Below are 24,631 nucleotides of genomic sequence, written 5' to 3'. Positions count from 1 at the left end.
TGCTGCTTCCTCTTCTTTCTAGCTTTGTGCCGTTCATTGCTGTCAACATGCTTCTCCAATTGCTTTTTCTTCTTCCCCAAGGGAGCTCCGCGCTCGCCCTCAATTTCCCATGGGAATCGATCCAACTCGCCGAAGCGGAAACGCGCAACTACTCCGCCATTGCGTTCGGGAACCTTGCTCATCAATTCGAACCTAAAGAATGCAAAGTCATACCTGGCGATGATGACTGGCCTAGCGACGATGAATGGACCACGTTCAACAAGACGCTTGGCGGTGCATTGCTGAAGCCGAAGCCATTGGCGAGTGTGTGCTACACGGGCCCGTCGTATGATGCAACTAGGTGCGAACAATTGAAGACGGGATGGACGAATATTGCCATACAGTGGGTACCAAATTCACAGCAATTTAGGGAACAAGGTGGCATTCTTTCGGGAAGTGCTGATTAAGAGGCTAGTTCGAATGATCCCACTAGTGTTATGTCGCAATGGGCTTCTGGAGACTCATGCGTGCCGACGAGCCAGCCCAACTCGACGTGTAGTCAGGGGGGCTATCCAGTCTATGTCGTGAATGCGACGACAGTGAGGCATGTTCAGATGGCTGTGAATTTTGCGAGGAATAACAATATTCGACTAGTGATTAAGTGAGAAACTCTCTTTACAGTATCTTCCTAGCCAGGCGCCTGACCAAGATTATAGAAACGGAGGCCACGACTTCAATGGGAAGAATATCGGCGGCTATGCGCTCTCAGTCTGGATGCACCATCTCAAAGGAATTATTTACCACGCCAACTACACGGCACCGGACTACAGCGGTCAAGCCGTGGCTATTGGTGGAGGATCTCAGGCCCTAGATGCGTACACGACCATGTCTGGGTATAATATTACCTTGCTCATGCCGGGAGGCAGCACTGTCGGGCTTGCGGGCGGTTTCTTCCAAGGCGGCGGCCACTCGAGCTATACGAGCTTTTACGGATTAGCTGCCGACCATGTTGTGCGTATTAATGCTGTTACTGCAGACGGGAGGTTGGTCACCGCGGATGCGGAAACGAACGAGGACTTGTACTGGGCGTTCAGAGGTGGTGGGGGCGGTACGTCTCCTTCTCCAAACACTATCTTTGCAGAGAACTTGCAAACATACATGGCTAACGAGATGAATAGGCACTTATGGCATTGTAACTTCCATAGTAGTCAAAGCCTTCCCCCAAACCCCCATCGCAACAGGGAGGATAACCTTCTCCACCGTCCTCGCACCCGGCTCCAACAGCACCGGCATCTCCCTTGAAACCTTCTGGGAAGGTATGAAAGCATACTGGGAGTTTTGTATCCCGCTCGTGAACAACGGCGGCCTGGGCTACAACTTCATTCGGCATACGCCGAACCCGAACTCCAACGAAACAGGCCTTACGTTCACGACTTCAATTACACTGCCCAACCACACAATAGCCGAATACCGCGCCTTCATGCGGCCGCTGCAGGAGAAGTTGAACGCGCTAGGCATCGCCGTCCCCATGCCGCCAGTCCAAAGATTCGCCAACATCTACACGCGCGACCAACCACCCAGCCTCGCCCGCGCCCAAGCCATCAGCTCCGCCTCCTCTGCAGAAGACGGCACCACCAACCCTCTCAAACCACGCGCCCTCGGCGACGTCGTCGGCAACACGCTCATCGCATCGCGCTTCTTCCCCCGCAGCTCCTTCTCCAGCGCGACCAGCCGCACCGCCATGAACGCCGCCATCCGCACCTTCATCGAGGCCGGCGGCTACGAATTCCACGGCATGAACTACGCGCCCACCCTGGCCGTCGCGGGCAACCCGCGCAACGCCGTCAACCCCGCCTTCCGCAGCACCGTCATGCACGCGCAGGGCTACGACAGCCGCAGCTGGTGGGACGGCACGCGGCCCGTAGAAAGCATGGCGATCCAGGCAGAGAAGCACAGGCGTTTGCAAGCGTACATGCAGGGCTGGCGCGATATTACGCCGGGGAGTGGGAGTTATATCAATGAGGGGGATGCGCAGGAGCCGGATTGGAAGGGGGCGTTCTTTGGGGCGAATTATGAGCGGTTGAGGGGCGTGAAGGAGAGGTGGGATCCGGAGGGCGTGTTTTGGGCGCTGAATACTGTGGGGAGTGATAAGTGGGAGGTTAGAGGGGGGAGTGGGGGAGGGAGGAGGGGGCTGTATACGCAGGATGGAAGGTTGTGTAGGGTGGAGGGGTGATGTTTTGGAGTGGGAGAGGACGGGGAGGAAAGAAGAGGTTCGCGGAAGAGGGGTAGAGAGAAGTGTTGAAGTAGAGAAGATTGAAATTAAAAATTAGTTTTCTAGTGTCGATATTTGTTGCCTCGTACTTCTGCATGGTATCGTCCATCGCGCGGGAAGTTTGCGTTGGACGATACGATCAAGCTTTAATCGGCGCCTTGCGACGTTGTGTGTGCCTCCCTAATCTTTGCCATGTTTCCAGAGCGGCCTTCCCGGGACTCTTCCTCGTCCATTACCGCGTATTTATCCCCGTGGGCCCAACCTCGGCTCGAGCTTCTGATATGCGCCGCATCGTCTGAATATATGTATCGATGGTCTTCGAGAAGACGCGGTACGTTCCCAATACAGTCGAGTTCTTCCATCCAAGCTTGAACAAAGACGCACCCCAGTACTTCATCGCATGAGTGCGAGGGATACAGTCCTCCAGGAGCTCGGGCAGAGTTGCGGCTCGGATTCCAAACGCTATTAATGAATCAGCCCCCAGCACTCTATTAGACCACCTCGCCACGGGAAACACAACATACCTTCATCCCGCACACTGACTGTCATCTACCCACTATCCACTCTCCCCCTCCTCCACCTCAATCCCCCATAATAACCGGGACCAGCCCGCTCCCCCTCAGCACCGCAGCTTCTTCTCTCGAAAGCGAGCCGCTCCTCCTCCGCTGCGGCGCGGGCATGGGCTGCATCTCCATGCCATCGACATCGACGTCTTGAACAGCAATGCTAGGTACAGACTCCGAACTTGCTCGCGATGACGAAATCGAGCTCCAACCGCGTCGGTGCCGGGGGCGAGTAGCGGTAGAAGGGGATTGCGGAGGCGATGAGGTCGGCGAGGTGGCCGCACCTTGGAGCCAGTGCAAAAGGTCGTAGGCGATTTGCAGGGAGAGCGCTGAGGACATGTTGGTTGTTGGCTGAGAGTTGAGGGTTGAACAACAAACGCACTTGGCGACGAATGTGTCTTAGATCGTGTAGTGTAGTGGAGAGGTAAAGTTTGTTCGTTTTTTGGATGAAGCTGTGAAGACGAAATTGTCCGTGTCTTAAATGCCCTTCCTTCTCCTCACTCACCATAAGCCGAGTAAGCCGCCCATCTTCTTATACATGAAGCCATCAGGCCATTTCGGAACCCGTAGGCGAGCACGGGCGAGCTAGCTAGGCTGCATGTAAGACCGTGCCGCATCGTTCCGCAGACCAATCGTGCGAGAAAAAGAAAAAGCCCCGGCTGGCATGATGCTTTCTATGCAGCCAATATGCAGCATGGCAAAGACGATTCAATCATTGGCATGTGCCCGTTCGAACATTCATGCCCCCCAGCGTGGCTGTGGTGGTGTTGGTGAGATAAGCCACTTCCGCAAAGTCTAGATGGAAATGCCCGAAGCAAAATCCCCGGCCGTGCCACCTTGGTCCGACCGTATGAGGGCCAAACACGATCCGGGCGAACGAGGAAAATGGGGCTTTGCTCTCGCTGCTTGTATAGAAAAGTACAAAAGTCGATATCCCGAGTGCGAACATGGCGATCTGTTTGCCCGAAGTTTTGAAAGACGGTCGGATGTCGCCCCGACCGGATCTACACGGCGCAAGCCATGGCCACGGGGTTGCGCTGCGAAGAGCTTTGATTTGAGACTACCAATAATATAGCCTTCGAAGAAGCGTGGAATACGCTCTCTCCTCTAATGATGCAAAAGCCAAGGCCGGCCCACGACGGCGTGCAAACTCGAAAATCCAAGGGCATCGACGTCATTACTCTAGGTATCATCAACTGTCCACGCGCACATCTGCCATAATCACCCCGGACTCTATCCAACGTTCTCCGTTTCCTTACTCCTCCCCTCCTTCTCAGCCCTCTCCGCATCAAAGAACACGCTCTCCCTGTTCGTCGTACTAGCCTCCACGTCCGGCGGCGCTGTCTTTGCGCTACTCAACGGGGCACCACCAGTACTCATCCGGCTCTTGTCTGACTTAAACTCCTCCGCTCTTTTGAGATCGCCAGGCGCGAATTTTGTAACGGAGGGAAGAGGTGAGGTGACCGGGGTAGTGGAAGCGCTTGCGCTCCTCGTGGCGGCCCAGCCTTTCTTCTTTTCGCTGGCCCAGGCGCCCCAGGAGGAGAGGTATGCGCCGGCGCGGGTAGATGCTGCCTGAAGGTTTGCTTGCGCGTGCGATAGGTCCGGGGGTTGGGCTTTCCCTGGTCACCTTGTTAACTTCTTGCCAAAGAGGGCGCGTGACAGAACTTACATCTCCCACCCAGAGCACCACCATGTTTCTCGCCAACCGGGCTCGGTGGCTCGCTCTCCCTAGCCAGTCTCTGCTCCTCCTGTCTCTTGCGCTGCGCTTCCCGCATAGCTTCCATCTCCGCCCACAGATTATTGAACGCAGAGGAAACTTTCTTCTGACCAACCGCGAGCTGCTTGCCGATCGCTTCTCGTGACTTCTCTAACCGCTCGTCGAGATGCATTTCCGCTACCTGCCTAAGCGCCACGCCAAAATCAGCACACAGACGCTCAAGGTGACTACTTGGAAGGTGGAGTCGGAGAACAAACTAACGATCTTAGTCGGGCTTGGGGATGGGCTGCAAGGGAAAGCGGGACTTACTGTGCCAGTCGCCGTTGCACGTCTTCGATGGACAGCCCTCCTGAGCAAGGGTGCTTCGGGTCCACGATGTCGAAGAGGTGCGAGTCAGTAAACTTGTTCCATATTCGGAAGTTTTCCGTCTCCATCCAAGCTTGTACCCAGTCATTCGAGAACTCGCTTGATGGGTCGCCCTCGAAATCTGATATGATCTTTTCCTTATCCTTGTTCTTTTCTAGATAGATCTTGTACTTTACCGCGCTCAGCATAGCGAGCAAGTACTCCTCGAACTGCATGCGGATGAATTCCTCGCTACCAGCGTAACCATGATCCTTTGGCCGGCTAGGATTGGACTCATCCCAGCTATCGTTTACGGTCTGTGTCAAGAAGTCTATCCACCTTCTATCGGGAGTTGATAAAACGAGGGCGTGGCGAAGCGAGCTAGACGTGATGTTTACGGTGTGCTCGTCGAGGTTGATCAGTATGTCGCTGTACCTGTCCTTCTGTTGGAGCAGAAGAGAATTTGTAGACCCAACTATGTACGATTTCGTGTCCTGGTCAGCAAGCATGTCGAGCTGCTGCAGGGGCGTATACGGTCCGAATAGCGAGCCTTTGCCGAAGAGTTGTAGGGGAAGTCCCATATAAGCAAGCACTAAAGTAGTCAATCTCCGTAACATATCTGTACAGTAGGATACTTACAGGATGAGCGTTCCGAGGTCTTTAATGAGGTAGGCATTACGAGTTTATCCTCACAGGAGTTGAACTTAGGGTCGGCGGAGTCTTGAAGGTGGCGAAGAAGGCCGGGTATCAGAGAAATAAGGGCGAATTGCATCATGCATAACCGTTCGCAATGCGAGCCAAAGAAGAGCATCTGAGATAGTCAGATCGCGTCGCTAACAGCAGAGAATGCTGCTTACCTTGGGTTGAAGTAAAGCGCACTTGAAGAGTACGAGCGTCTGCCACTTGAACTCGTGGATCAACTCTCGAAGAGATATCCCTACTCTAATTAGTCCGTCTTCTCCAATTTTCTCAACAATCGTACTCACCAAAGTAATGGTCCATCTCCCCCTCCTGATTCTTAAGCAACGTAGCTAGACTCTCCTGGAACTGCTGCAAGATCTCGATATCCGTGAAATCCCTACCCACTTGTCAGCCACACATCTCTCTCCCGTCCGCAATCGTCCAACCACCCAGCAACCCCCGTTATGTGTAAGGGCTCCACCTACTTTTGCGCAAACCACGCCGCAGTAACAACCCCCAACTGCGCCTTCACAGCCCCAAAATGCTGCGGGCTATCACTTATCACCACGAGCGCCTTCTGCACTGTACTCCTTGTAACCTCAGCTGGTCGATTTATCAGCTCGTTCGCGTCCAATTGGCGGGTACATGATATGCCGAAGAGGCTGGAGGCCGGGTGGGCGTCAGTCGCGGAACGGCGGAGCGTGAAGTAGGAGTAGTCTTCCGTGGAGCTGTTCCGTTGTCAGTCGCACGTCTAGAACAGCCATTGGGACTTGTCTGAGGCGTGGGGGAGGATATGGAGGGATTGAACATACGCATGCGCGCCATCGCTCAACGCCATAAACGGCAGCAGCGACCAGTCATTCTCAATCGCAGGGTCACTCCCCTCTTCCACGCCTAGCCATGTCTCGACTTCCGGGCCCCTATATCCCACCATTAGCATATTGCTCCTCTCACAGCTTTCCCCTTCGTCGCCAAAAGACCACCCACCTAGCATGGTGAAAATCCACGATACACACGATAGGCGAGAACCCTGCCATTTTTATCCCCTCTTTGCACTATCGCGGGCTCTGAGTCGAGAGAATACAACAGCGGGCCATGGAGCTCGAGGCGTCGAGTCGCGTCAAGCGTAAGATTAGGGTTCGGGTCGAGCTCAATAGCTGGGGGAGGTGATGCCGCCCGCCGATGCTGGGAAACAACCCTAGATCTGCTTAGCTGATCTGCTGCAGGGATCATGACTTTGGAATCCTTCGCCGGCCCACGACCAAGTAGATCCGGGGAGGTTCCACTGCAGCCAGAAATGAAAGAATAGTGACGTGATTATACTTGCTGAAGTAAAGCGCGCGATCGTTGTATGCAGGCATTCAGTCAAGCATCCGAAAATCCGGATCTTGTGCAAAGGCAAGCTTGCTTTTCGCCACATGCCCAGACGCCTCTCAACCTCAGGCCGATCAAACACCTCCATGCAGGGCCTCAATCAACCAGCTGAACGGAATTCTTAGCCATCAGCGTTCGACGTCGTGGCGACTTGGGGCTATGGGCCACCCCGTCTCTAGTTCGCAAATGGAAGCTATCACGTCGATTCTGGTACGGCACCACGGGCACCTGGTTTCCGTACATGGTTCGGACTGTTAGCAGGCGGACATGGACTTTTCGCTTCGTTTCTCTATGCGCCAAAAACAAAGAGAACAAGTTCAGTAGCGACGATGCAAGGCCCATCGTATAAACCCTGAGGAAACCATATACCTTCATTCCCATATCTGCTGCTCGGGCATTGGAGCCATGCTCGCAAACTGCAACCCACTGCGCCGTAAGACGACCTTGTATACCACCCGAATCAAATCCAACCCAAGACAAAACCGCGCTCCACACTGCTCTACCCGCGCCCAGCCTAATGGCCTCAAGTGGATATTATTGGAAGGAAATGAGCCCGCCTGCACCGGGAAGGTCATTCATCATGCACAGCACCTGAAAACCACGCACAACCGAGCAATAACCGGTTAGCTGCCATTGCCATTCTCCTCTGCTTGTGCGGCAGCATCGACATTGTGGTAGTCGAGAATCTCGGAATACCTGCATTCCTGTTAGTTGGTGTCAAAATGAAATCCCACGACCGGAACGCACATCATGATTTTCCATGTATCCACGGGCAGGTCTGCGTCATTGAACGACCAATCAAACTTCTCTTCGGCCATGGGCTCGTCAGTGGGATCGTGGTATGGCGCAAGGTACGGGTGAGCGAGGGCCTGCTCAGCTCGGACTCGCTTCTTAGGGTCAAACACTAGCATGTTTTCGAGGAGGTCGATGGCTAGGAATTGTCAGACGCTAACAAAAGACGATAATTAGGTAGAACCTACCAGCCGGCTCTGCATTCTTGAATTTGTTCACCAATGGCTGTCGCTCTCGCTTGGGTAGCGACTGGACGAATCGTAATGTCTGAGGAGGGTTAATGATTTTTATATCGGTGGTGGGGTTAGGGAGCCATACGTTCTCGCTGCAGATGGTCTGGATGACATCGTCTGGGGGTGTACCCAGCAGCTCCGTAATGATGGAGAACTGATTTACGTGATCTTTGCCTGGGAAGAGGGGCTTGCCCTCAAGCATCTCGGCGAAGATGCATCCAGCGCTCCAGATGTCCACCTCCACGTCGTACTTTTGCCATGTAAGCATGATCTCCGGCGCGCGGTAGTACCGCGTTGAGACGTATCCTGTCATCTGAGGGTCTTGTATGCGCGCCAGACCGAAGTCGCAGATCTTGAGATCGCAGTTCTCGTTCACCAGGATATTGCTGGGCTTCAAGTCACGGTGGACAACGCCGGCAGAGTGGACATATTTCAGACCGCGCTGCCAAGATTAGCTGAGTTTTGTATGCATCCGAAAATTGCCACCGACCAAGATCTGATAGAGGAAGTACTGGATGAACTGCTTCTCCAGCGGTCTAGAGGTAAGCAGCCGGTGGAGATCGGTACCGAGAAGCTCAGTGACGAAGTAGCTGAGTATGTTAGCGTCGCGTTGAGGGGTGGTGGAAGTGCGATGCCTACATGTCCTCCAGCGGGGAGATGAAGATATCGCTCAGACTGATGACCTGCCACCCATTAGGACCGCATTCCCAAATATCACCATCTCGGGCTGCCCACATTCTCGTGTCTGAGGTGCTTGAGAAGCTTCAATTCGCGGTATGTGCGCTTCGAGAGAACCGGGGTGCTGAACGGTTTCATGATCTTCTTGATGGCGACGGCCTGGTTCGTGAGCTGATCCTTCGCCGAGCTGCGATCCAGTCAGTGGGCGGCCTGCTGCTGCTCCTTCTGTAGACATACCAGACAAGCCCGAAGGCGCCCATGCCCACTGGTTGCAGGTCGGTGTATCTTCGCAAGCGTCAGTTCAGCGCTGCGCGCCATGTGGGGTACCCTCCGCACCTGCTCGTTATCTCGAACGTCGTGCCGAAAATCTGAGCGCGCACAAATTCAGCCATGATAGAGGCGGGAGCGTGGAGGCTGCGACAGGCGCTTGGAATGGGGTTTGCGGATGCGAAGGTGTGTTGTGGGAGAGTGTCGCAGAGCAGGTTCGCGATCTAAAGCAGCCGGGCTAGGGCAGGAAAGTTGGCCGGATTGGATCGGTGGGCGGGTCCGCGGAGTTCCTAGGATTGACGGCGGAGGCAACGCCAGACTTCACTCGGAGCAGAACTGCGGATGAGTCTGCCGGTTGGTTCTGGCAGAGACTTCTTTGATGGCCGGGGAACAGAGGCGCTTCGGAGGGGAGCAACAGTAGGGCCGAAGCGCAAGGATGGCGGGGCGAAGACGAGGTGGTGGCTCGAGGAGGAGTGTGGCGGGATGCTGATCACTGCCAGGTCAGGTCAGGGTGAACACAGTATTTATATGAGGGCGAAGGAGGAGAGAAGGAGAGGGGCACGAAGCGCTGGGTGACTGGACGACGCACGGCAGCCCGGTCCCCGTAACGCGCTGCGAGCGCGAAACCTGATGGCTCCCATCGCAGCTACGTCATCATGGAGAAAGGGGAATCCCATGCTACCCGGGCGCCAATTGTTGGTGAGCTTTGCTATCTACTGATGCATACCTAGGTATGTCCACATAGGAAGGGCTCCTAGCATGCGACATGCTTTTTCTTTCTCTCCTCTGCTTTCGCTGAATGTCAGAGCTCTTCTCTCTAGTCCCACTTTCCAAGCCTTCCTTCCCCTCTTCTTGTGGCTGAGGCTCGTGCGTCCCGTGCCGCTCGCTCGTACAGCCAGTCCCTGCTGTACCACAAGTGTTGCTATCACTGCGGTATCAATCTGGCAAATGCAGTGCTCTGAAAGTGAACGAGAGGGGTTTTCTCCATCCTTGGCCCCAGCCTGGAACTACTACGGGATGGAGTAATGCGAAGCAACATGCTTGCCCCAAGCTCCGAATGCCTACAGATGAGGGATGCTACTGTGGTAAGTCGAACTGCTGCGATTTGCGGCTTCAAAGACCGCGTCGGCGACTACGGACCATCATCAGCAATCGGCAATGCTGCGACGTACACCATATTCCTTCTGCGAACCGCAGGATCCGAAAAGTAACTCCTGAGGCCGCCTGCGAATCTTGATGCGGAGAGCCTCTTGCCAACTCCTCATGAAACAGAAGTCGGGATTGATTGGCTGCAAACAGCACGCTGCGACGGGTCGCGGATTCTGCGGGGCCAGCAATGCCTTTGCCTGACGTGCATTTCAGGTTTTAAAGCGGTACTCCGTACGACTCGGGGAGTACGGCCACGAGGGACGTTTGCTCGGCGAGCCAAACGAGGTGGACGAGAACCTTGCGTGCTGCAGGTCGTCACGGAAGTTCTTCGCCCCGGCGGAGGGTGACCAACGTGACAATTGGCGGCTGGCAACTGCTGGACTCCCACGCGGTACTTATTCGAAGCCATATCGGACAAAGGGATGGGCGTCATCTGCAAGATCGAAGACGGCACGTCTCGGGAGAAAGCCGCAGACAAGGTGCGCATCAATGCAGTGGAGCTTGCCTCCGGTAGGTGGACATTCTTCTAGGCGCAGACCTGGACAGCGGCTTCGGTAAGCAGGCACAGGTGCAAATATAAAGGTAGATTGTAGTAGCAGCATAGCCTCCCTTTGTCGCACCGAGATGAGCTTTTCTGGGGCTGGATAGACGGAAGCGATTAATCAAGGTGCCGGATCACGATGGGGCACGACGCGGCAGTCTGACCAGAAGCCGCCTCGGGGGAGCGATTGGAGGCGATGGGCAATCTTAGATATTATTTGGCATGCTCGGTGAACGGGTGGTCCTTAATTTAGATGTAGGAAGTGGTTAGAGCTCAGGCTTAGCTGGACGACCGATTGCTTGTTCGGGCATGTAAGAGGATCATCAGCGCTCGCGGTTCTACAGACGCTGGCCATGGCTGCCCATTGCGGGCGGCACGGCGTAGGCCGTCAACTGGAAGAAGGCTACAGATGGGCGTCCGCGGGTGTCGCAGGCGGACATGGGTGCGTGGCGGAACAGATGAGGGTGCGCGAGGGTGTGCGAGTTATGCAGCGGTGAAATATCCCAAAGTCATCGCTGTGTGAAGCCACAGAGCAGCAGCCGCGCCTGCCAATAATGGCCCGCTGCTGAGAGAAGGCGCGCCGTCGAGCAGCCCGCCGGCGACTCCAGCACATCACTCCCCATCGCCGTCCGCCGCCGTATCCTGCACGCAAACACTGCCCTCGCCGCCCTGTGCTGTTTGCTGCCTTCTTCCGCCGCGTGGTCTGCATGCGGTTTGTTGGACCGGCTGGCATCGCGGACGCCAACCTCGCGGAAGGGACCCGGGGCTGAGCTCCTGCACCAGTGGCCCGCCGTGCAGAGACCCAGGGCTTTCTCACCACCGACCCTGCCCGCGCACTTACACATCGCTCACTGCACCAATACTAGTGTTTTCACGGCCCCTTCGCAGCGCAGGAGCCTCGCGGCGTCGAACACGGTGGTGCCGCTGCGCGCATTGGCTCTGATCTCCCCGTCTAGCTGAGCGGAGCAACCTTGGAAGGCACGACCCGCGCACTGGCCTCTTTGGGACCCCATCTTTCTCCCCGACCTGCACCTAGACAGCCGCGACTATTCACCTTCGACTCTGGCTACGCATCCCGCTCCCCAGTGGCGGCCACCGCAGCCTCCATCACGCCCTCGACCACGACGACGCTGGCGGCTCTCACCCCCGCCGCCGCCCACTGCAGCTCGACGCTCGCGCCCCTTTGACGAGAGCCCGCTGTCGGCTCACACCGACGGAAGCGTCACCAGCACCCGCAACCCCATCGTCGCCGCGCCGTCACGCAGCCAGCCGCTCTGAAACCTGTCTCGCCGGCTTGCGAATCCATCATCGACGACTCCCTTGCGACGCGCTGAGCCTAGCGCTCCACCTTTGTCCTCGCCCGACCTCCCCATCCTGCCCGCGGCCGCGAGCCGCAGCGAGCACCAGGCACAATGGGTATTTGCATGAGCACCAACAATGAGGATGTCGAGCAGAAGAAGCGAAGCCAGGCCATCGACCGGAAGCTCGAGGAGGACTCTCGTCGGTTACGGCGAGAGTGCAAAATCCTCCTGCTGGGTAAGCAGCTGAGCTGCCGCATGTCCCCCACGAATGCTAACACAGGCAATCAGGCTCCGGCGAGAGCGGCAAGTCCACGATTGTCAAGCAGATGAAGATTATCCACCAGAACGGCTACACACAGGAAGAGCTCGCCATGTACCGCCTCACAATATATAAGAACGTCATCGACTGCGCAAAGGCTCTGATCGGCGCAATGCACCAATTCGACATTGAGCCTGAAGAGCCCGGGAACGATGAGTACTGCCAGTATCTGCTTGAGTACACCGTAGACCCCGACCCAGAGAAGCCGCTCGACCTGCGGGTTGGCCAAGCCATAACATCCGTTTGGCGAGACCCCTGCGTGCCGAAGGTGCTTGAGCACTCGAGCGAGTTCTACCTGATGGACTCGGCGCCATAGTACGTCGACACATGGCCTCTGTTAGGCTGCGCGCTGACCCTATTCCAGTTTCTTCGACGAGGTGATGCGGATAGCAGACCCCAACTACATCCCAATAGAGTCCGACGTCCTGCGCGCGCGTACAAAGACCACCGGCATCTACGAGACAAGATTCACGATGGGCCAATTGAGCATACAGTACGTGGGCCTGCAGGGTGAATCCTTGGTTGCTTCGGCTAATATGAAACTGCAGCATGTTCGACGTGGGCGGCCAACGGAGCGAGCGCAAGAAATGGATACATTGTTTCGAAAACGTCACATCAATCATTTTCTGCGTGGCCTTGAGCGAATACGACCAAGTGCTACTGGAGGAGAGCTCTCAGGTACGCAAGCCCGACCAGGATCGCACGTCGTGCCGCTAATTTGAGCAACTAGAACCGAATGATGGAGAGCCTGGTGCTGTTCGACTCCGTAGTAAACAGCCGGTGGTTCATGAGGACAAGTATCATCCTGTTCCTGAACAAAGTGGACCTGTTCAAGGCCAAGCTGGCGCGGTCACCGTTAGGGAACTATTTCCCGGACTATTCTGGAGGCAACGACGTCAATCGCGCCGCGAAGTATCTCTTGTGGCGGTTTAACCAGGTGAACCGGGCGCACCTTAACCTATACCCTCAGTATGCCCCCGTGTCCGTGAGCCCAAGCTGGATTTGCTGACTTCTGCAGCCTTACGCAAGCGACCGACACGTCGAATATCCGACTCGTCTTCGCCGCCGTGAAAGAGACGATATTGCAGAACGCGCTAAAAGACTCTGGCATCCTATGAACGCTGCGCACCACCGTCTCCCGCCGACGAGGCCACACGTCGACCGCTGTGCATATCGCCTCTTCCCTCGACCTTACCGCATAATACACGAGCCTTCATGATCGCTACACCGATCGTGGCATATTTGACGCACTTCTGGGTCACGAAATAGGATTTTAGGACATATCATTGCCTCTCGTCATCAGAGCGCAGCATCGGAGTTCTTTGGCGTTCTGTTTCTTGGGGGATATCTGGTCCTTGCTACCATACTACCCTTGGGAGTCGGTTTTGTTCATGCCCATACCAGTCCATTTCCTTGATTTCACATGTCACTTCCATTCCCCGATTTGTTCTTTCCATTGGTCAGAAAAAGTTTGGTTATACTGGCTTTGGCCGGCTGGGGACAACCCTTGCTATATACTCGGGCCCTTTCTGCGTTTCTGCACACTGATGAAGTGCGAGCTGCTTCTTTAGTGCTTGGTTAGGCTAGGATTGTGATGCGGAGATTGTACGTTATAGTCTCTCTTTGACGATGTCTTTCCTTTCTCTTACGGTGCGGGCGACAGGAGGAGAATTGCCTAGTGGGCGAACACGATTATCGCTTCGGCGCAACGCATCCTCGCGTCCGTACGGTCACGTCCAGAAATGCCGAATTCGAAGAGACGTTTTCTGCACGCTTGCGGCACGCCCACCACCTCTTTCATGTCTACCGCTATTTTACCATTGGATCGGCCTTTTGTCCCTGCACGAACAGGAGCATTCTTAGCTCCCCGCGACTTTTCATGGTTTTGCGATTGCGTCTGGGTGGAGTTGCGCTGGAACTGGGCTGTATGTTGGATTTAGAGGTGGGTGTCTTCTGGATAGCGAGAGAGTAGTGGGTCTTGGTCTCTGTGAGTGGGAATAGGAGACAGATGAGACGATGACGATAGGGCCATATTCATTCAAGATTGCATTTGAACGATTTCGGTGCTATGATGCGTGACGAGTATGAATCGTGAACTACTGCTCTGAAGGATTCGCGCGTGGCGTTTGCGCAATTGAGCACTTCCCTCGCCACTGGGCCAACGCGCCTTCTATGTACTTTTCCATTCCAAGTGCTGACTTTGTAATCAGCCCATGTGGGCGCACACCTTGCTCATCATTATCATCATCCTCCTCCCCTCTAGCGACCGATTGCGCCTTCTCCATCTTGATAGAAGCAGCACTAGTATCTAAGTAGCGATGTTGTCACACAAAAGTCGGGTCTGACCCGAACCACCGGGTAGGTCACGCACGGGGGGACCGAGGAATGCGGAGAATAGGGGAGCTGCATGACGTGGTACGGGTACAGTGGGCGTGTGCGTTGCGGGTTGTAGCACGCGCGTCGGTGTCCGAAAGGGTGCGTGCTGCGTGGTGGTGCGTGCAGCGGAGTTTGATCGTTGGGAAAACGGACACGGTGGGAGTGGGGTTGGGGTTGTGGGTTTACACGGTTTGGTTTGTTTGTGGCACGGTGAGCTGGACGGACTGGACTGGGGTGGTGGAACGGGTCTGAAGGGTTGGGAGGCGCTGTGCCGCGAAGATATGCAGGATAGGATGGACGCGTCGGGGTTTGGTGATTGATCGTGTGAGGATTTTAGTGCAGGAAGAGGGTAGGAGGGGAGGTTAGAGAGCGGAGGAATATTGTTGTGTGGGTAGCATATAGCTGCTGGAGTCGAGGAAGTCGTGGTTGATTGAGCTTGAGGTGTCTATCCATCAATCTATCATCAGTCTTCTATAAATAGACATGGCCAACCTTCGAGTATTCCGTTACCACAGATCCACCGTCCCAGTAATCCTATCGGGGCGAATGTCCAGCCAGCTGGTATTCCGAGCCGATAGTACTCAGCGGCGTTGATTGGAGAGCTTGCCTGATGGGGAAGTTGTTCTGGGGAGCTTCGGCGCGTGGAAGTCGCTTGCTTGCGGGCAAGGTTAGCCAGAGCTGGGGCGGAGGTGAAGTCAACAGCAAGGTTGAAACATGCAAAGATGGTTCCAGAAGACTTCCTGGCCCTGGGCGATAAGGTGAGGTGACGTGTTGCTTTGGTCCAGGAAACTTGAGCCGGACCCCGGACCAGGAGCGCGAGCGGAACCGCAGACGAAACTACCAGTTCTCACATGCAAAGGCACATGGCGATGAATACGATGAAGGCGTAAGAACTTTTCTCATTATTACAAAAAGCTTCAATTTTGGGTCTGGAAGTGGGAAGACCAAAAAGCCACATTCCACCCTGCCAGCGTCGCACCCATCAAATCAATCCATACTGTGCCCAGAGTATGGTTTTGTAGTTATATAGAGTTCGAAGCGAAAGAAAGGAATAGAAAGGGGAAAAACAGGTATCGTGAACATCGTGAAGCCTCGCTCGCTGCACTTGTGGTATCTTATAAGCTTTTCATCCTCACACCGCGCTCGCTAACCCCCGTGTCGTGGTGCCAATTTGGTTTTTGCGCTCTGCTCTTCCAAACGGTTCCAAGGCATGACCTCCCAACAAGCAGGACCAGCCGATTAGGCCCTGTTCGAAAGGAAAGGGCCGCCCTTATCCCCGCTCATGTCCTTGGCGGTGGCAGGCGGAGCCGCATACTTGGTGTTGAGCGCCAAGGGCTGGAAAGCCGGGAGCGCTGGCTTGAACTCAGGACTCGGAGCAGACTCGCTGCTGGTGGGGGAGACGGGTGCCGCGCCGTCGACGGTCTCGACACTGCTGACGCTGGAGACGGAGGCTTGGCGTGGAACGTGGTGTGCTCGGTTGGAGAGGAAGGTGTTCGGAACCTCGGACTCGGGAGACGCGACGACGGCGTCCATCGTGCTTGGTGCGGGTTTCTTGAGAGGTGTGTTGAGGGAGAGGAAGTTCCTGGGGAAGGGAATGTGATGTCGTGAGGAAGACATTGTCGTTAATGTGTGGTCGCTGTGGTAGCTGTGGATGAGTGTCGAGCTCAGATTTGAGAGTTGGCCGGAGGTTGGATGGACGGAAGAGGAGGAAAGTCGGCGGACTTTATAGTTTTCTGGCTCCTCGCTTCTCGAAAATTGAACTTTGTGTCGGTGCCAGAAGCTTTTTGCGTCTAGGCCAAGCTTCCGGTGGTCCCGTGGTACTCGGTGTTGAATTGGGATAGCGTAGGCGAGTCAAGTGACCGCAGTGAAAGCTGAAGCGTGCTGATGCGTAAAAAATAATGTCGGAGAAATAACCTTTGCTTATATATTTCCCTAATGGCTGCGTAACGGCCAAGAGGTCCAGTCGCGCAAAACGTAGTGCAGCTCCAAGCGGAAGCGCGGGATGTCGCAGTCGGTACGTCTCCGGCTGGCACAGTGGTAGTGCACAGTATGGGGGATCGTCGGAGACGAGAGGTTGTTTCGATCGCTCTCCTGGCGGCTAGTGTGTGAGGAAGTCGACCAAGAAGCTTGGGGGTTGCGACGTGCTTTAGATGGCCGGCGGCTGTTGGTTAGATTGCGCTTGGCAGGTGTCGTCGGCGGTCCGCAGCTGGGGATCACGGGCTTGGTGTTTTACAGGTGTTGTAGCTTGTATAACTTTTATGAGCGCCAGAAAGGTTTCCAAATATTGGGGCTCAAGTAGCTGCTTGGTGTTTTGGGTGTTTTGGACCTCTTGGTGGGCGATCGTTCGCTTGGCGGTGCGGGAAGGGGCAGTTTGACGCGGCAGAGTGGAGATGTGTTTAGAAAGAGAGCGGGCGGGAAAGTAAAGACGAGAGAGGAAGGGACGTTGTTCTTATGCCTTGCTTATCAGGTGGACGATAGCTCCGGACTGATGGACGAGTAGTGAGAGTACTCGGAATTTGCAGGAAACGAATAGGGAGAAGGATTTCCGAGGTTCAACAGCAGCGCTCAAGGCCAGTCGAAGCGCCCCTTAGATATAGAAAAACGGAGAAAGCTGGAGCAGGGAAGTTCGGGCCTTACCGGTCGTGCTGCGTCAAGGGTCTTTTTTCTTTGATGCTTGTGCGGCAGCATGTTGGTCGCCGCTAGGACGCGCCGTGGTGTTAGGATTTGGTAAAATCTGCCACGTTGGGCCAGCCGGATGCTCTTTGGCCGTGGGATGGGTCTGACGTCTGACCGAGCGTCAAAGGATCGTCTGAGATGGCCAGCGCGCAAGAGTTGTGTGCAACTGCATTGCTTTTGCACGACGCGCATGCAGAAATTCCGGGGGTCTATAGGCTGGGCTGGCGGTGACGGCGCCCACAATTGCGGGGGCAGGCCATCCCGCCGGCGTCCGTGTGGTCTAAGCCGAAGATAGCCTTGCGCCGCCGGGAATGGAGGCGATGGAGGTGATGGCTTTACGAATGGCTGGATGAGGTGATGGTGTGATGCAAAATGGAGAGCTGATGGCTGGCGTCTGAAGAGAAGCCCTAAACGCCGGGACAAGTCGCTATCTGCCCGAGATCACCGACGTCAGACGCTCGGGCCACACAGGACGAGTCGAGAAGGTGTGGAGGAAATCCATCCATGTCCAACCCCCTAACTGCGAAGGGCGGCCGCCAGGCAGCACCTGTTGACGACGACCAGCGTATCTTCCGATTGGCCAATGATCCTACTATGACATTCTGCGAAGGGCGGAAGTGATCCTACCATGGCTTTCTGCGAAGGGCGGGGGACGCCTACATCAACAGACCCCTCTCCTACTGTACGACGCGTCTTCTGCGTATAAGGCAACGAACTGCCAACGAGTGACGACCCTAAGATGGCGCGTCATTGATGCCTTGGCTGGGCACTCTCACCTTATCTTGACCTGAGCCCATCGTCTTACCCGCGCTTGAATGCGGGGAAGTCTACACGACCTCATCAGCCACCAATGTCTCGCGTCTGCCAGAATGATGGGTCGTTCGGACCGGGTATTGGCTCATGCCGCGGGGGGTTCGACTTCACGCTCGTCTTCGAAGACAGTGTGCTCGGTCTACTGCCGCAAGCCGCCTTGCTGCTGCTGGCACCTGTCCGATTGGCTACGCTCCGCCGACGACGCGACCGGGTGGCCAAGAATTCCCACCTCGGGTTCCTGAAGACGGCACGTTATGTCTTGGCCGCCGTTGAGCATAGTACGCTAACGCCTCAAGATCACGGGAATCTGCAATGCAATCTCCTCAGTTGTCCTGCTCGTGATATGGAGCGAGATCGAAACCTACAAGACGAAGCTATCGATTGCATCTGCGTCTCTGGAGTTCCTTGGGTCGCTGTTCATTGTCACACTGTCTCGGCTGGAGCATAGTAGAGCCGTCCGGCCGAGTCATCTGCTCCAGTTCTTCCTACTCGTCCTCCTGCTATGTGACGCAGTTCGACTACGCACCCTGTTTTTAATGGACTACCCGGCATCCCTTGTCACGCCCGCATCCATTCACACATTCTTGACGGGACTACTATTGCTGCTAGAATCTCTCGATAAGCGAGAGTTGTTCTACTCCGACCGGGACCGTAGACTGCCTCCCGAAGAAACGATCGGCTTGTTTGGAAAGAGGCTGTTCTGGTACCTCAATGGCTTGTTCAGGGAAGGCTACCAAAAGATCCTCAAGCCCACGGATCTGTACAACATCGATGCGGATCTTGCCTCCAAGGAACGGGCAGCCGCTTTCCAAAATGCATGGGCAAGACAGGACAAGCAGAAGAGCGCAGCCCTGGCTAGGACCATTTTCAAGGTGCTCTGGCTAGACTTGCTTTTGCCAGTTATCCCAAGGTACGGACTCGCCGCCGTATTTCCTCTATGAAACAGAGAGATGACTGATCTCTTCCTCAAGACTGCTCCAAATGGCCACAAGTCTAAGCCAACCGTACCTAATTACAGCTATGATCAAGTATGTTGACGATCGCGAGGATCCGAGCACGCAGAATACGGGATATGGTCTAGTCACCGCTTTCGCGCTCAACTATACGCTCCTTGCCATTGCTTCGAGCTGGACCGCGCAATGCGTGGCCCGATTCTCCACGAAGCTTCGTGGCTGTTTGATATCGCTTATCTACGAAAGGACGCTACACACCTCTTCAAAGGACGTAGATCTTGGCGCAGCGACAGTTCTCATGTAAGCAATTGACTCGACCTTACATTTCCGTACTAACGCAGCCAGGAACGTCGATGTTGAGAAACTGCTTGGTGGCTGCCGCCAAATGAACGAGATTTGGGCTGCTTTTGTAGGCACAGCTGTAGCTCTATACATCCTCTATACGCATCTCGGTGAGGAACAAGCGTTAAACACTATCAGCAGAAGGTATGACTAACTACGCTACAGGCGCCGCCTTCGTGGCTCCATTCTTGACCGTCTTGATCACTACGGGCATCTGCACCTGGATCGGAAAAAAATTGAGGGGCCGCCAACTTCTCTGGGCTGCAGCTACACAGCGACGGGTGACTGCAGTCTCATATGTTGTCGGTTGCATGAAGGGAGTTCGAATGCTCGGACTTTCCGATACCGTCTTTCGCATGCTCACGAAGCTTCGGGAACTTGAGGTTGCCGCCAACCAGCATATCCGGAGACTTCTGGTTTGGGTGTTGTTGCTATCGAACGTCATGTTTCAACTGACCACTCTAGCAACCTATGTCACCTTCGCCGTAATCATGCTTGTGAAAACCAACAGCACTGGCCTCGACTTCCACAAACTTTATGGCTCCTTGTCGGCTCTAAAACTAGTCACGTCTCCGATGATGATTGTGCTGCAACTAATTCCTACTCTGCAGACGAGTCTCGCTTCGCTATATCGAATCGAGCAGTTCCTCAAGTCTGGCGCCTTTGAACCTGAGCAGTTAGAGCACTCCGCTCCAGCCTCAGTATCCGAAGGCGTCGAGCTAGCCCCACTCTCCGCAGGCGTCAAGAACGCCGGCTCGCCTGCTCCGATGCTCTCCTTCAGAAATGCAACCTTCACGATAGACGAACAGCCACTTCTGTTCGATATCAAGACGAGTTTCCGGCCTGGCTCGTTCACGATGATCATTGGCAAGGTCGGTTCTGGAAAGTCCATCTTTCTCCGCGCTGCCGTTGGCGAAATGAAGTTATGGAGTGGTTCCTTCCAGCCATGCACTTCGGGAACATCCTTCTGTGATCAAACAGTATGGCTTCGCAACGCTACTGTACGACAGAACATCATTGGCGAGGACGAATTCGACGAAGCATGGTACAACAAGGTACTCTGGAGCTGTGGTCTAATGCAAGATCTCGCCGAGATGAAGAAGGGCGACCAGACGCCCATCGGCTCTAAAGGCATTTCCTTATCCGGAGGTCAAAAGAATCGGCTGTCACTTGCACGAGCTTTATATGCGAGGAACCCTCTTCTGGCTATCGATGACATGCTATCGGGTCTCGACAACACCACGGAAAAGCTAGTGTTCGATCGTGTCTTCGGTCGCAACGGTACGTTTGTTCGCGGTACACACCCTAGCGCATCTCAGATTTCACCCGCGGAAAGCACCTCCTAAGGGCCTTCAGTAGGCAAAGTCTTTAGACGTACGAAAAAGTGTCCCCTCCCCCCCTTTCCTATCTGAGACATCTACTAAGTGTACCGCCACCTTTGCAGGTCTCCTCCGGAAATCGAATGCTACAGTCATACTGGCCACACACGCAACTTATTACGCTCGATATGCGGACCGGATAATAGTTTTATCCGACGGCCGGGTCTCAGAGGAAGGCACATATCAACAACTTGCGGAAAGGAATGTTAACTTCAAGGCTCTCGACGGGAGTGCTGGCGAAGAGAACCATGACATAGACTCTTGCGCCGATACCCATACGGATCTTGACGTGCCATTCGAGCTACCTTCACCTCAAACGGAGCCCGACGCCGAGGATGAAGATGAGGAGGATTCGTCGCGGCGGGCTGGAGATAGACGAAGCTTCTTCTTCATGATGAAGGCTATTGGGCCACTGCACGTCTCAATATACTGGACCACGGCTACTATAGCCACTGTTGCCACTCAGATTCAATGTAAGTAAGCGTCTCGGTAACGTTTTCTTATGCATCTACTATCGCAGACCCTCTTGTCCTGGGACAGTAAAGACCCACTGGCAATGATATATACGATAGCAACCTTCCCGGCATATCTTACTTATATGCACTACCTTTCGCATAGTCAACCGGAGGCATTGCTAATAGATAGACAGACTTGTGGCTAAAGTGGTGGGCACAGTCAGACGACACCAGCAGATCCGCCTCAATCCGCAATCTGTACTTGTTCATCGTTGTTACCTTGGTCAATATCCTTCTATACCTTGCCTGGATAGGGTCAGTGATTATCATGCCGATCTCTTTACCGATTCCTTCTGACAATGCGCCAGACATTTTGAGATGTGTTTCGTTAAACGGATGAGCCTGTCGCTACACGCCAGCCAGCTGAAGTCTTTGATGCGGTATGTTGATTCCGGCCGTGACCCTGCTCGGGGGAATCTATCTTGACACCAACTTTGAGTATCTTCCTGACCATGTTACAGGGCCAAGTTTTCATACTTGGCGTCGACAGACATAGGGTCTATCACCAACAGATTTTCCCAGGATATCGTCTTAGTCGACAATCAACTACAGATCGCCTATGTTAACGTAACCTCCGGTACAAGTCACTTTGATACCGAAGTGAGATCAATTGCTGACTGCACCAGAGTTTCTACTTTTGGTAGCATCAGTCGCCATTCTGGTCGTGGCAACGCCTCCGGTGGCGGCCACCATCCCCTTACTTGCGGGAGTCTGCTATTGCATTCAACGGGTATATCTTCGGACTTCAAGACAGGTCCGCTTGATGGACCTCGAGGCAAAAGCGCCACTATGCACCCACTTCCTCGAGAGCCTGGCCGGTATCGTCACTATACGAGCCTTTGGATGGTCGTCCGCCTATCGAAAGAAGAATTCTGAATATCTTGACCAGTCGCAGATACCCTTCTACTTGCTGTTTGCGATCCAGAACTGGCTGAATATGGTACTCGAGCTTATGGTCGCTGGTCTTATCACTGTTATCGTCGGCTTGGCAGTCGGTCTTCGTTCGAAAGTTGATCCTGGTTACCTGGGTTTGGCCCTCGTGTCAGCTGTGAGTCGCTGCATCTAGAATCCCTATACACCCGTGGAATGCTGATGGAGGCCAGATGGACCTTGGCTGGAATTTTCGCATCATCATTTTGGCGTGGACTGAGCTGGAGACGTCTCTTAGCGCTGTTACTCGTATACGACAATTCGCCGCAACACCATCAGAGTCTCAAGAGCTCATGCAAGCCGACCCGCCAGAATCATGGCCGATGCATGGTTCGGTCGCTTTCAAGAACTTTGCCGCGAGCTACTCTGACAAAGGGAAGTCGGTATTGAAGGGCATCGACCTAAACATCAAAGCGGGTGAAAAGATTGGGATTTGTGGTCGGACAGGAAGCGGGAAGTCCAGCCTCGTCGCCGCGCTCTTTGGGCTTCTCCACCAGCAGGAAGGTGAGATCCTTATCGACGGTATACCTACCGTGGATGTGTCCTTGTCTCTCCTCAGATCCAAGATCATCGCTTTACCCCAGGAGCCTTTCTTCCTAACAGGCACTGTACGATATAATCTTGCGCCATGGACACCAGAAGCAAACCGGCCTTCGGTTTCCGACAATCAGATGAAGGACGCACTCCAGCAGGTGCACCTCTGGGACAAACTGAGCTCCGCTGCAGAGGGTCAGCAATCGGCTCTGGACCTGAGCTTAGACAACGTAGATAGCCTACTATCTCAAGGCGAGCGTCAGCTATTCTGCCTTGCGCGCGCCATTCTCATGGATGGGAAAATCGTGGTGCTCGACGAAGCTACTAGCAGGTACTGTTTTCTGGTTCCCCCATTCTAGTGTCCGGAGCTAAAGTAAGGCCACTCGGAAGTGTTGATGCCCAGACCGACGCCCTCATGCAGCGCATACTCCGCACCGCCTTCGCCGACCGTACTATCATCGCCATCGCTCACCGTCTCGATACCATCCTCGACTTCGACCGCGTCGTCGTAATGGACGCAGGGGGGATTGCGGAGATAGGTGAGCCAAGCATTTTGATGCAGACTGAGGGGAGTCTCTTCAAGGCGCTTGTGGAGAGCCAAGAGAAGAAGTAGGGTCTACGGCGTCTAGGGCGCTGTGTGGATCTTATGCCAAGTGATCAGAGCTATTTGAGAGAGGGACGTTGAGGAGACGGGTACGGGAGCCGGTACGGGAGATGCGCGCATGGGTTGATAGGGTCGCAGAATGGCGGTGTGTTGGATGCGGGTCTGGTGTGTGTGAGTGGGTCACGTCTCGGCCATTGAGGTCCTGGCTTCGGTCAGCGAGGGATAAGTCGCACAAGATTGGCGAGAGGCGTGGATTCTCTATGTGTGGTTTCATGGGAGGTCATGGAGGGTTCTAGATTCTGTGATCGATTTATAATAGCATTTAGTGCAGTAGGTATATTGGCGGAGAGAGTTCTGTCTCACGTGATGTGATGATGATGCTTTCCCTAGTTCTCAGCTCGCTTTCACAGTGCGCGAATGGAAGGGTTACTGTCTTGGATCATCATGGCATGTTTATTGGGTACTGGTGCCCTTCGGTACCCAATTCGAGTCTCTAGTCGCAGGGTGGGTCACGTTACTCATAGTGAAGAGTGTGTCGGTGATTGTGACACCAAATCCTGATGAACTCGATATATAGTCTCTCCTTCTTATAAGTCAGTCTACCTCCAACCCTACAGTTTACCAATATGATGATTTCAGCACCGTCTCCATCAAGAATGTGCACGGACGCGGTATGAACTGAACCTTTGCTTCCGCGCTATCTCTTCTTCCTACACTTACCCTCGTTCATGCCTCAAATAGTGTCCCGCAATCACATGGCTTCGCACGTGTCTATAGTAGGGTTCTAGAATCATGTTCAGGGGGGAAAACCCCACCTACACCGATGCCTACGAGGGCCGGTTTTTGCAGCACGGAAGCAACGCACCTCGCGTTCTCAATACTGTGCAAAAGGACCCCTGCCCGCGGAGTCCAACGGGCTTAACTCCGAGGCCGAAGCTCAGCTGCTCCGATACGAAGCCGGGCAGAGGAACGCTTTTGATGAATACGGACGGCAAAACCCGACCTCCGTTCTGGTTACACGATTACCTTGAGAATTGGACGCGGATCCCCGCAAATTCCTTTCCCTTCTCTCGTCTTCTGCTCTTCATATCAATGTTATTGGACTTCATCTGCCTTACGCGTCGCTGCACCAAATCAATATTCGGACAGCGACGTCGACATCTCGCATGCCGAGAGTGTGAAGACCGCGCTAACCGCATTCGATCCACATACAGTACGGCATCGCATCGCAAAGACTGTTTTGAGGAAAGCAAACGAGAAGGAGCCTCATAACGCCACGACTCTGGGGAAGGCCAGTA

At 54.6% G+C, this 24,631-nt stretch overlaps 6 protein-coding genes across 6 annotated transcripts; 3 read left to right on the top strand and 3 right to left on the bottom strand.

Moving 5' to 3' along the window:
- Positions 1 to 47: 47 nt before the first annotated feature.
- Positions 48 to 2,212, top strand: BU26DRAFT_432840 (FAD/FMN-containing isoamyl alcohol oxidase-like protein MreA; the record flags this gene model as incomplete). Its single annotated transcript, XM_033823998.1, has 4 exons — positions 48 to 382; positions 455 to 640; positions 696 to 1,087; positions 1,158 to 2,212. The coding sequence occupies 4 exons, from the start codon at positions 48 to 50 to the stop codon at positions 2,210 to 2,212; spliced, it is 1,968 nt and encodes a 655-aa protein (XP_033680658.1).
- A 1,628-nt stretch (positions 2,213 to 3,840) lies between these two features.
- BU26DRAFT_522060 (uncharacterized protein) lies at positions 3,841 to 6,907 on the bottom strand. The gene is made up of 9 exons (XM_033829694.1): positions 6,545 to 6,907; positions 6,370 to 6,477; positions 6,043 to 6,285; positions 5,863 to 5,954; positions 5,734 to 5,813; positions 5,516 to 5,687; positions 4,841 to 5,468; positions 4,484 to 4,716; positions 3,841 to 4,433 (listed from the first exon to the last, which is right to left on the bottom strand). Exons 1-9 carry the CDS (start codon positions 6,592 to 6,594, stop codon positions 4,048 to 4,050), a joined length of 1,992 nt encoding a protein of 663 aa, XP_033680657.1. The 5' UTR covers positions 6,595 to 6,907; the 3' UTR covers positions 3,841 to 4,047.
- Positions 6,908 to 7,192: 285 nt separating this feature from the next.
- Positions 7,193 to 9,387, bottom strand: BU26DRAFT_462586 (mitogen-activated protein kinase HOG1). Its single transcript, XM_033825098.1, has 9 exons — positions 8,971 to 9,387; positions 8,872 to 8,919; positions 8,692 to 8,821; positions 8,596 to 8,639; positions 8,447 to 8,546; positions 8,042 to 8,398; positions 7,912 to 7,990; positions 7,679 to 7,862; positions 7,193 to 7,627 (listed from the first exon to the last, which is right to left on the bottom strand). The coding sequence occupies exons 1-9, from the start codon at positions 9,024 to 9,026 to the stop codon at positions 7,555 to 7,557; spliced, it is 1,071 nt and encodes a 356-aa protein (XP_033680656.1). The 5' UTR covers positions 9,027 to 9,387; the 3' UTR covers positions 7,193 to 7,554.
- A 2,333-nt stretch (positions 9,388 to 11,720) lies between these two features.
- Positions 11,721 to 13,585, top strand: BU26DRAFT_72924 (guanine nucleotide binding protein, alpha subunit). Its single transcript, XM_033836278.1, has 6 exons — positions 11,721 to 12,127; positions 12,181 to 12,526; positions 12,576 to 12,704; positions 12,760 to 12,889; positions 12,942 to 13,180; positions 13,230 to 13,585. Exons 1-6 carry the CDS (start codon positions 12,004 to 12,006, stop codon positions 13,327 to 13,329), a joined length of 1,068 nt encoding a protein of 355 aa, XP_033680655.1. The 5' UTR covers positions 11,721 to 12,003; the 3' UTR covers positions 13,330 to 13,585.
- Positions 13,586 to 15,826: 2,241 nt separating this feature from the next.
- On the bottom strand, positions 15,827 to 16,204 carry BU26DRAFT_568210 (uncharacterized protein; the record flags this gene model as incomplete). Its single annotated transcript, XM_033833746.1, has 1 exon — positions 15,827 to 16,204. The coding sequence occupies one exon, from the start codon at positions 16,202 to 16,204 to the stop codon at positions 15,827 to 15,829; it is 378 nt and encodes a 125-aa protein (XP_033680654.1).
- Positions 16,205 to 18,113: 1,909 nt separating this feature from the next.
- On the top strand, positions 18,114 to 24,364 carry BU26DRAFT_508271 (P-loop containing nucleoside triphosphate hydrolase protein; the record flags this gene model as incomplete). The annotated part of the gene is made up of 17 exons (XM_033827063.1): positions 18,114 to 18,354; positions 18,686 to 18,986; positions 19,048 to 19,329; positions 19,375 to 19,481; positions 19,537 to 20,426; positions 20,797 to 21,223; positions 21,400 to 21,520; positions 21,574 to 21,645; positions 21,727 to 21,842; positions 21,892 to 22,313; positions 22,369 to 23,060; positions 23,120 to 23,268; positions 23,391 to 23,504; positions 23,653 to 23,663; positions 23,724 to 23,837; positions 23,911 to 24,004; positions 24,183 to 24,364. 17 exons carry the CDS (start codon positions 18,114 to 18,116, stop codon positions 24,362 to 24,364), a joined length of 4,335 nt encoding a protein of 1,444 aa, XP_033680653.1.
- Positions 24,365 to 24,631: the final 267 nt, after the last annotated feature.

This window comes from Trematosphaeria pertusa, assembly GCF_010094035.1.
Source record: "Trematosphaeria pertusa strain CBS 122368 unplaced genomic scaffold BU26scaffold_12, whole genome shotgun sequence".
In the NCBI taxonomy this organism is placed as follows: domain Eukaryota; kingdom Fungi; phylum Ascomycota; class Dothideomycetes; order Pleosporales; family Trematosphaeriaceae; genus Trematosphaeria; species Trematosphaeria pertusa.
Note: the sequence above shows the minus strand (reverse complement) of the source record. Positions and strands in the feature narration are given on the sequence as shown.

Excerpts from the sequence above, each read along its gene's own strand:
- BU26DRAFT_522060 (XM_033829694.1), bottom strand. The coding sequence starts at position 6,594 with ATGGCAGGGTTCTCGCCTATCGTGTGTATCGTGGATTTTCACCATGCT. Across the intron at positions 5,955-6,042 it reads GCGGCGTGGTTTGCGCAAAA|GGATTTCACGGATATCGAGA; the intron begins GTAGGTGGAGCC and ends ACAAGTGGGTAG. Across the intron at positions 5,688-5,733 it reads GCGCTTTACTTCAACCCAAG|ATGCTCTTCTTTGGCTCGCA; the intron begins GTAAGCAGCATT and ends TGACTATCTCAG.
- BU26DRAFT_72924 (XM_033836278.1), top strand. The coding sequence starts at position 12,004 with ATGGGTATTTGCATGAGCACCAACAATGAGGATGTCGAGCAGAAGAAG. Across the intron at positions 12,890-12,941 it reads TACTGGAGGAGAGCTCTCAG|AACCGAATGATGGAGAGCCT; the intron begins GTACGCAAGCCC and ends TTGAGCAACTAG. Across the intron at positions 13,181-13,229 it reads CACCTTAACCTATACCCTCA|CCTTACGCAAGCGACCGACA; the intron begins GTATGCCCCCGT and ends TGACTTCTGCAG.
- BU26DRAFT_462586 (XM_033825098.1), bottom strand. The coding sequence starts at position 9,026 with ATGGCTGAATTTGTGCGCGCTCAGATTTTCGGCACGACGTTCGAGATA. Across the intron at positions 8,822-8,871 it reads GGCGCCTTCGGGCTTGTCTG|CTCGGCGAAGGATCAGCTCA; the intron begins GTATGTCTACAG and ends ACTGGATCGCAG. Across the intron at positions 8,547-8,595 it reads ATCTCCCCGCTGGAGGACAT|CTACTTCGTCACTGAGCTTC; the intron begins GTAGGCATCGCA and ends TAACATACTCAG.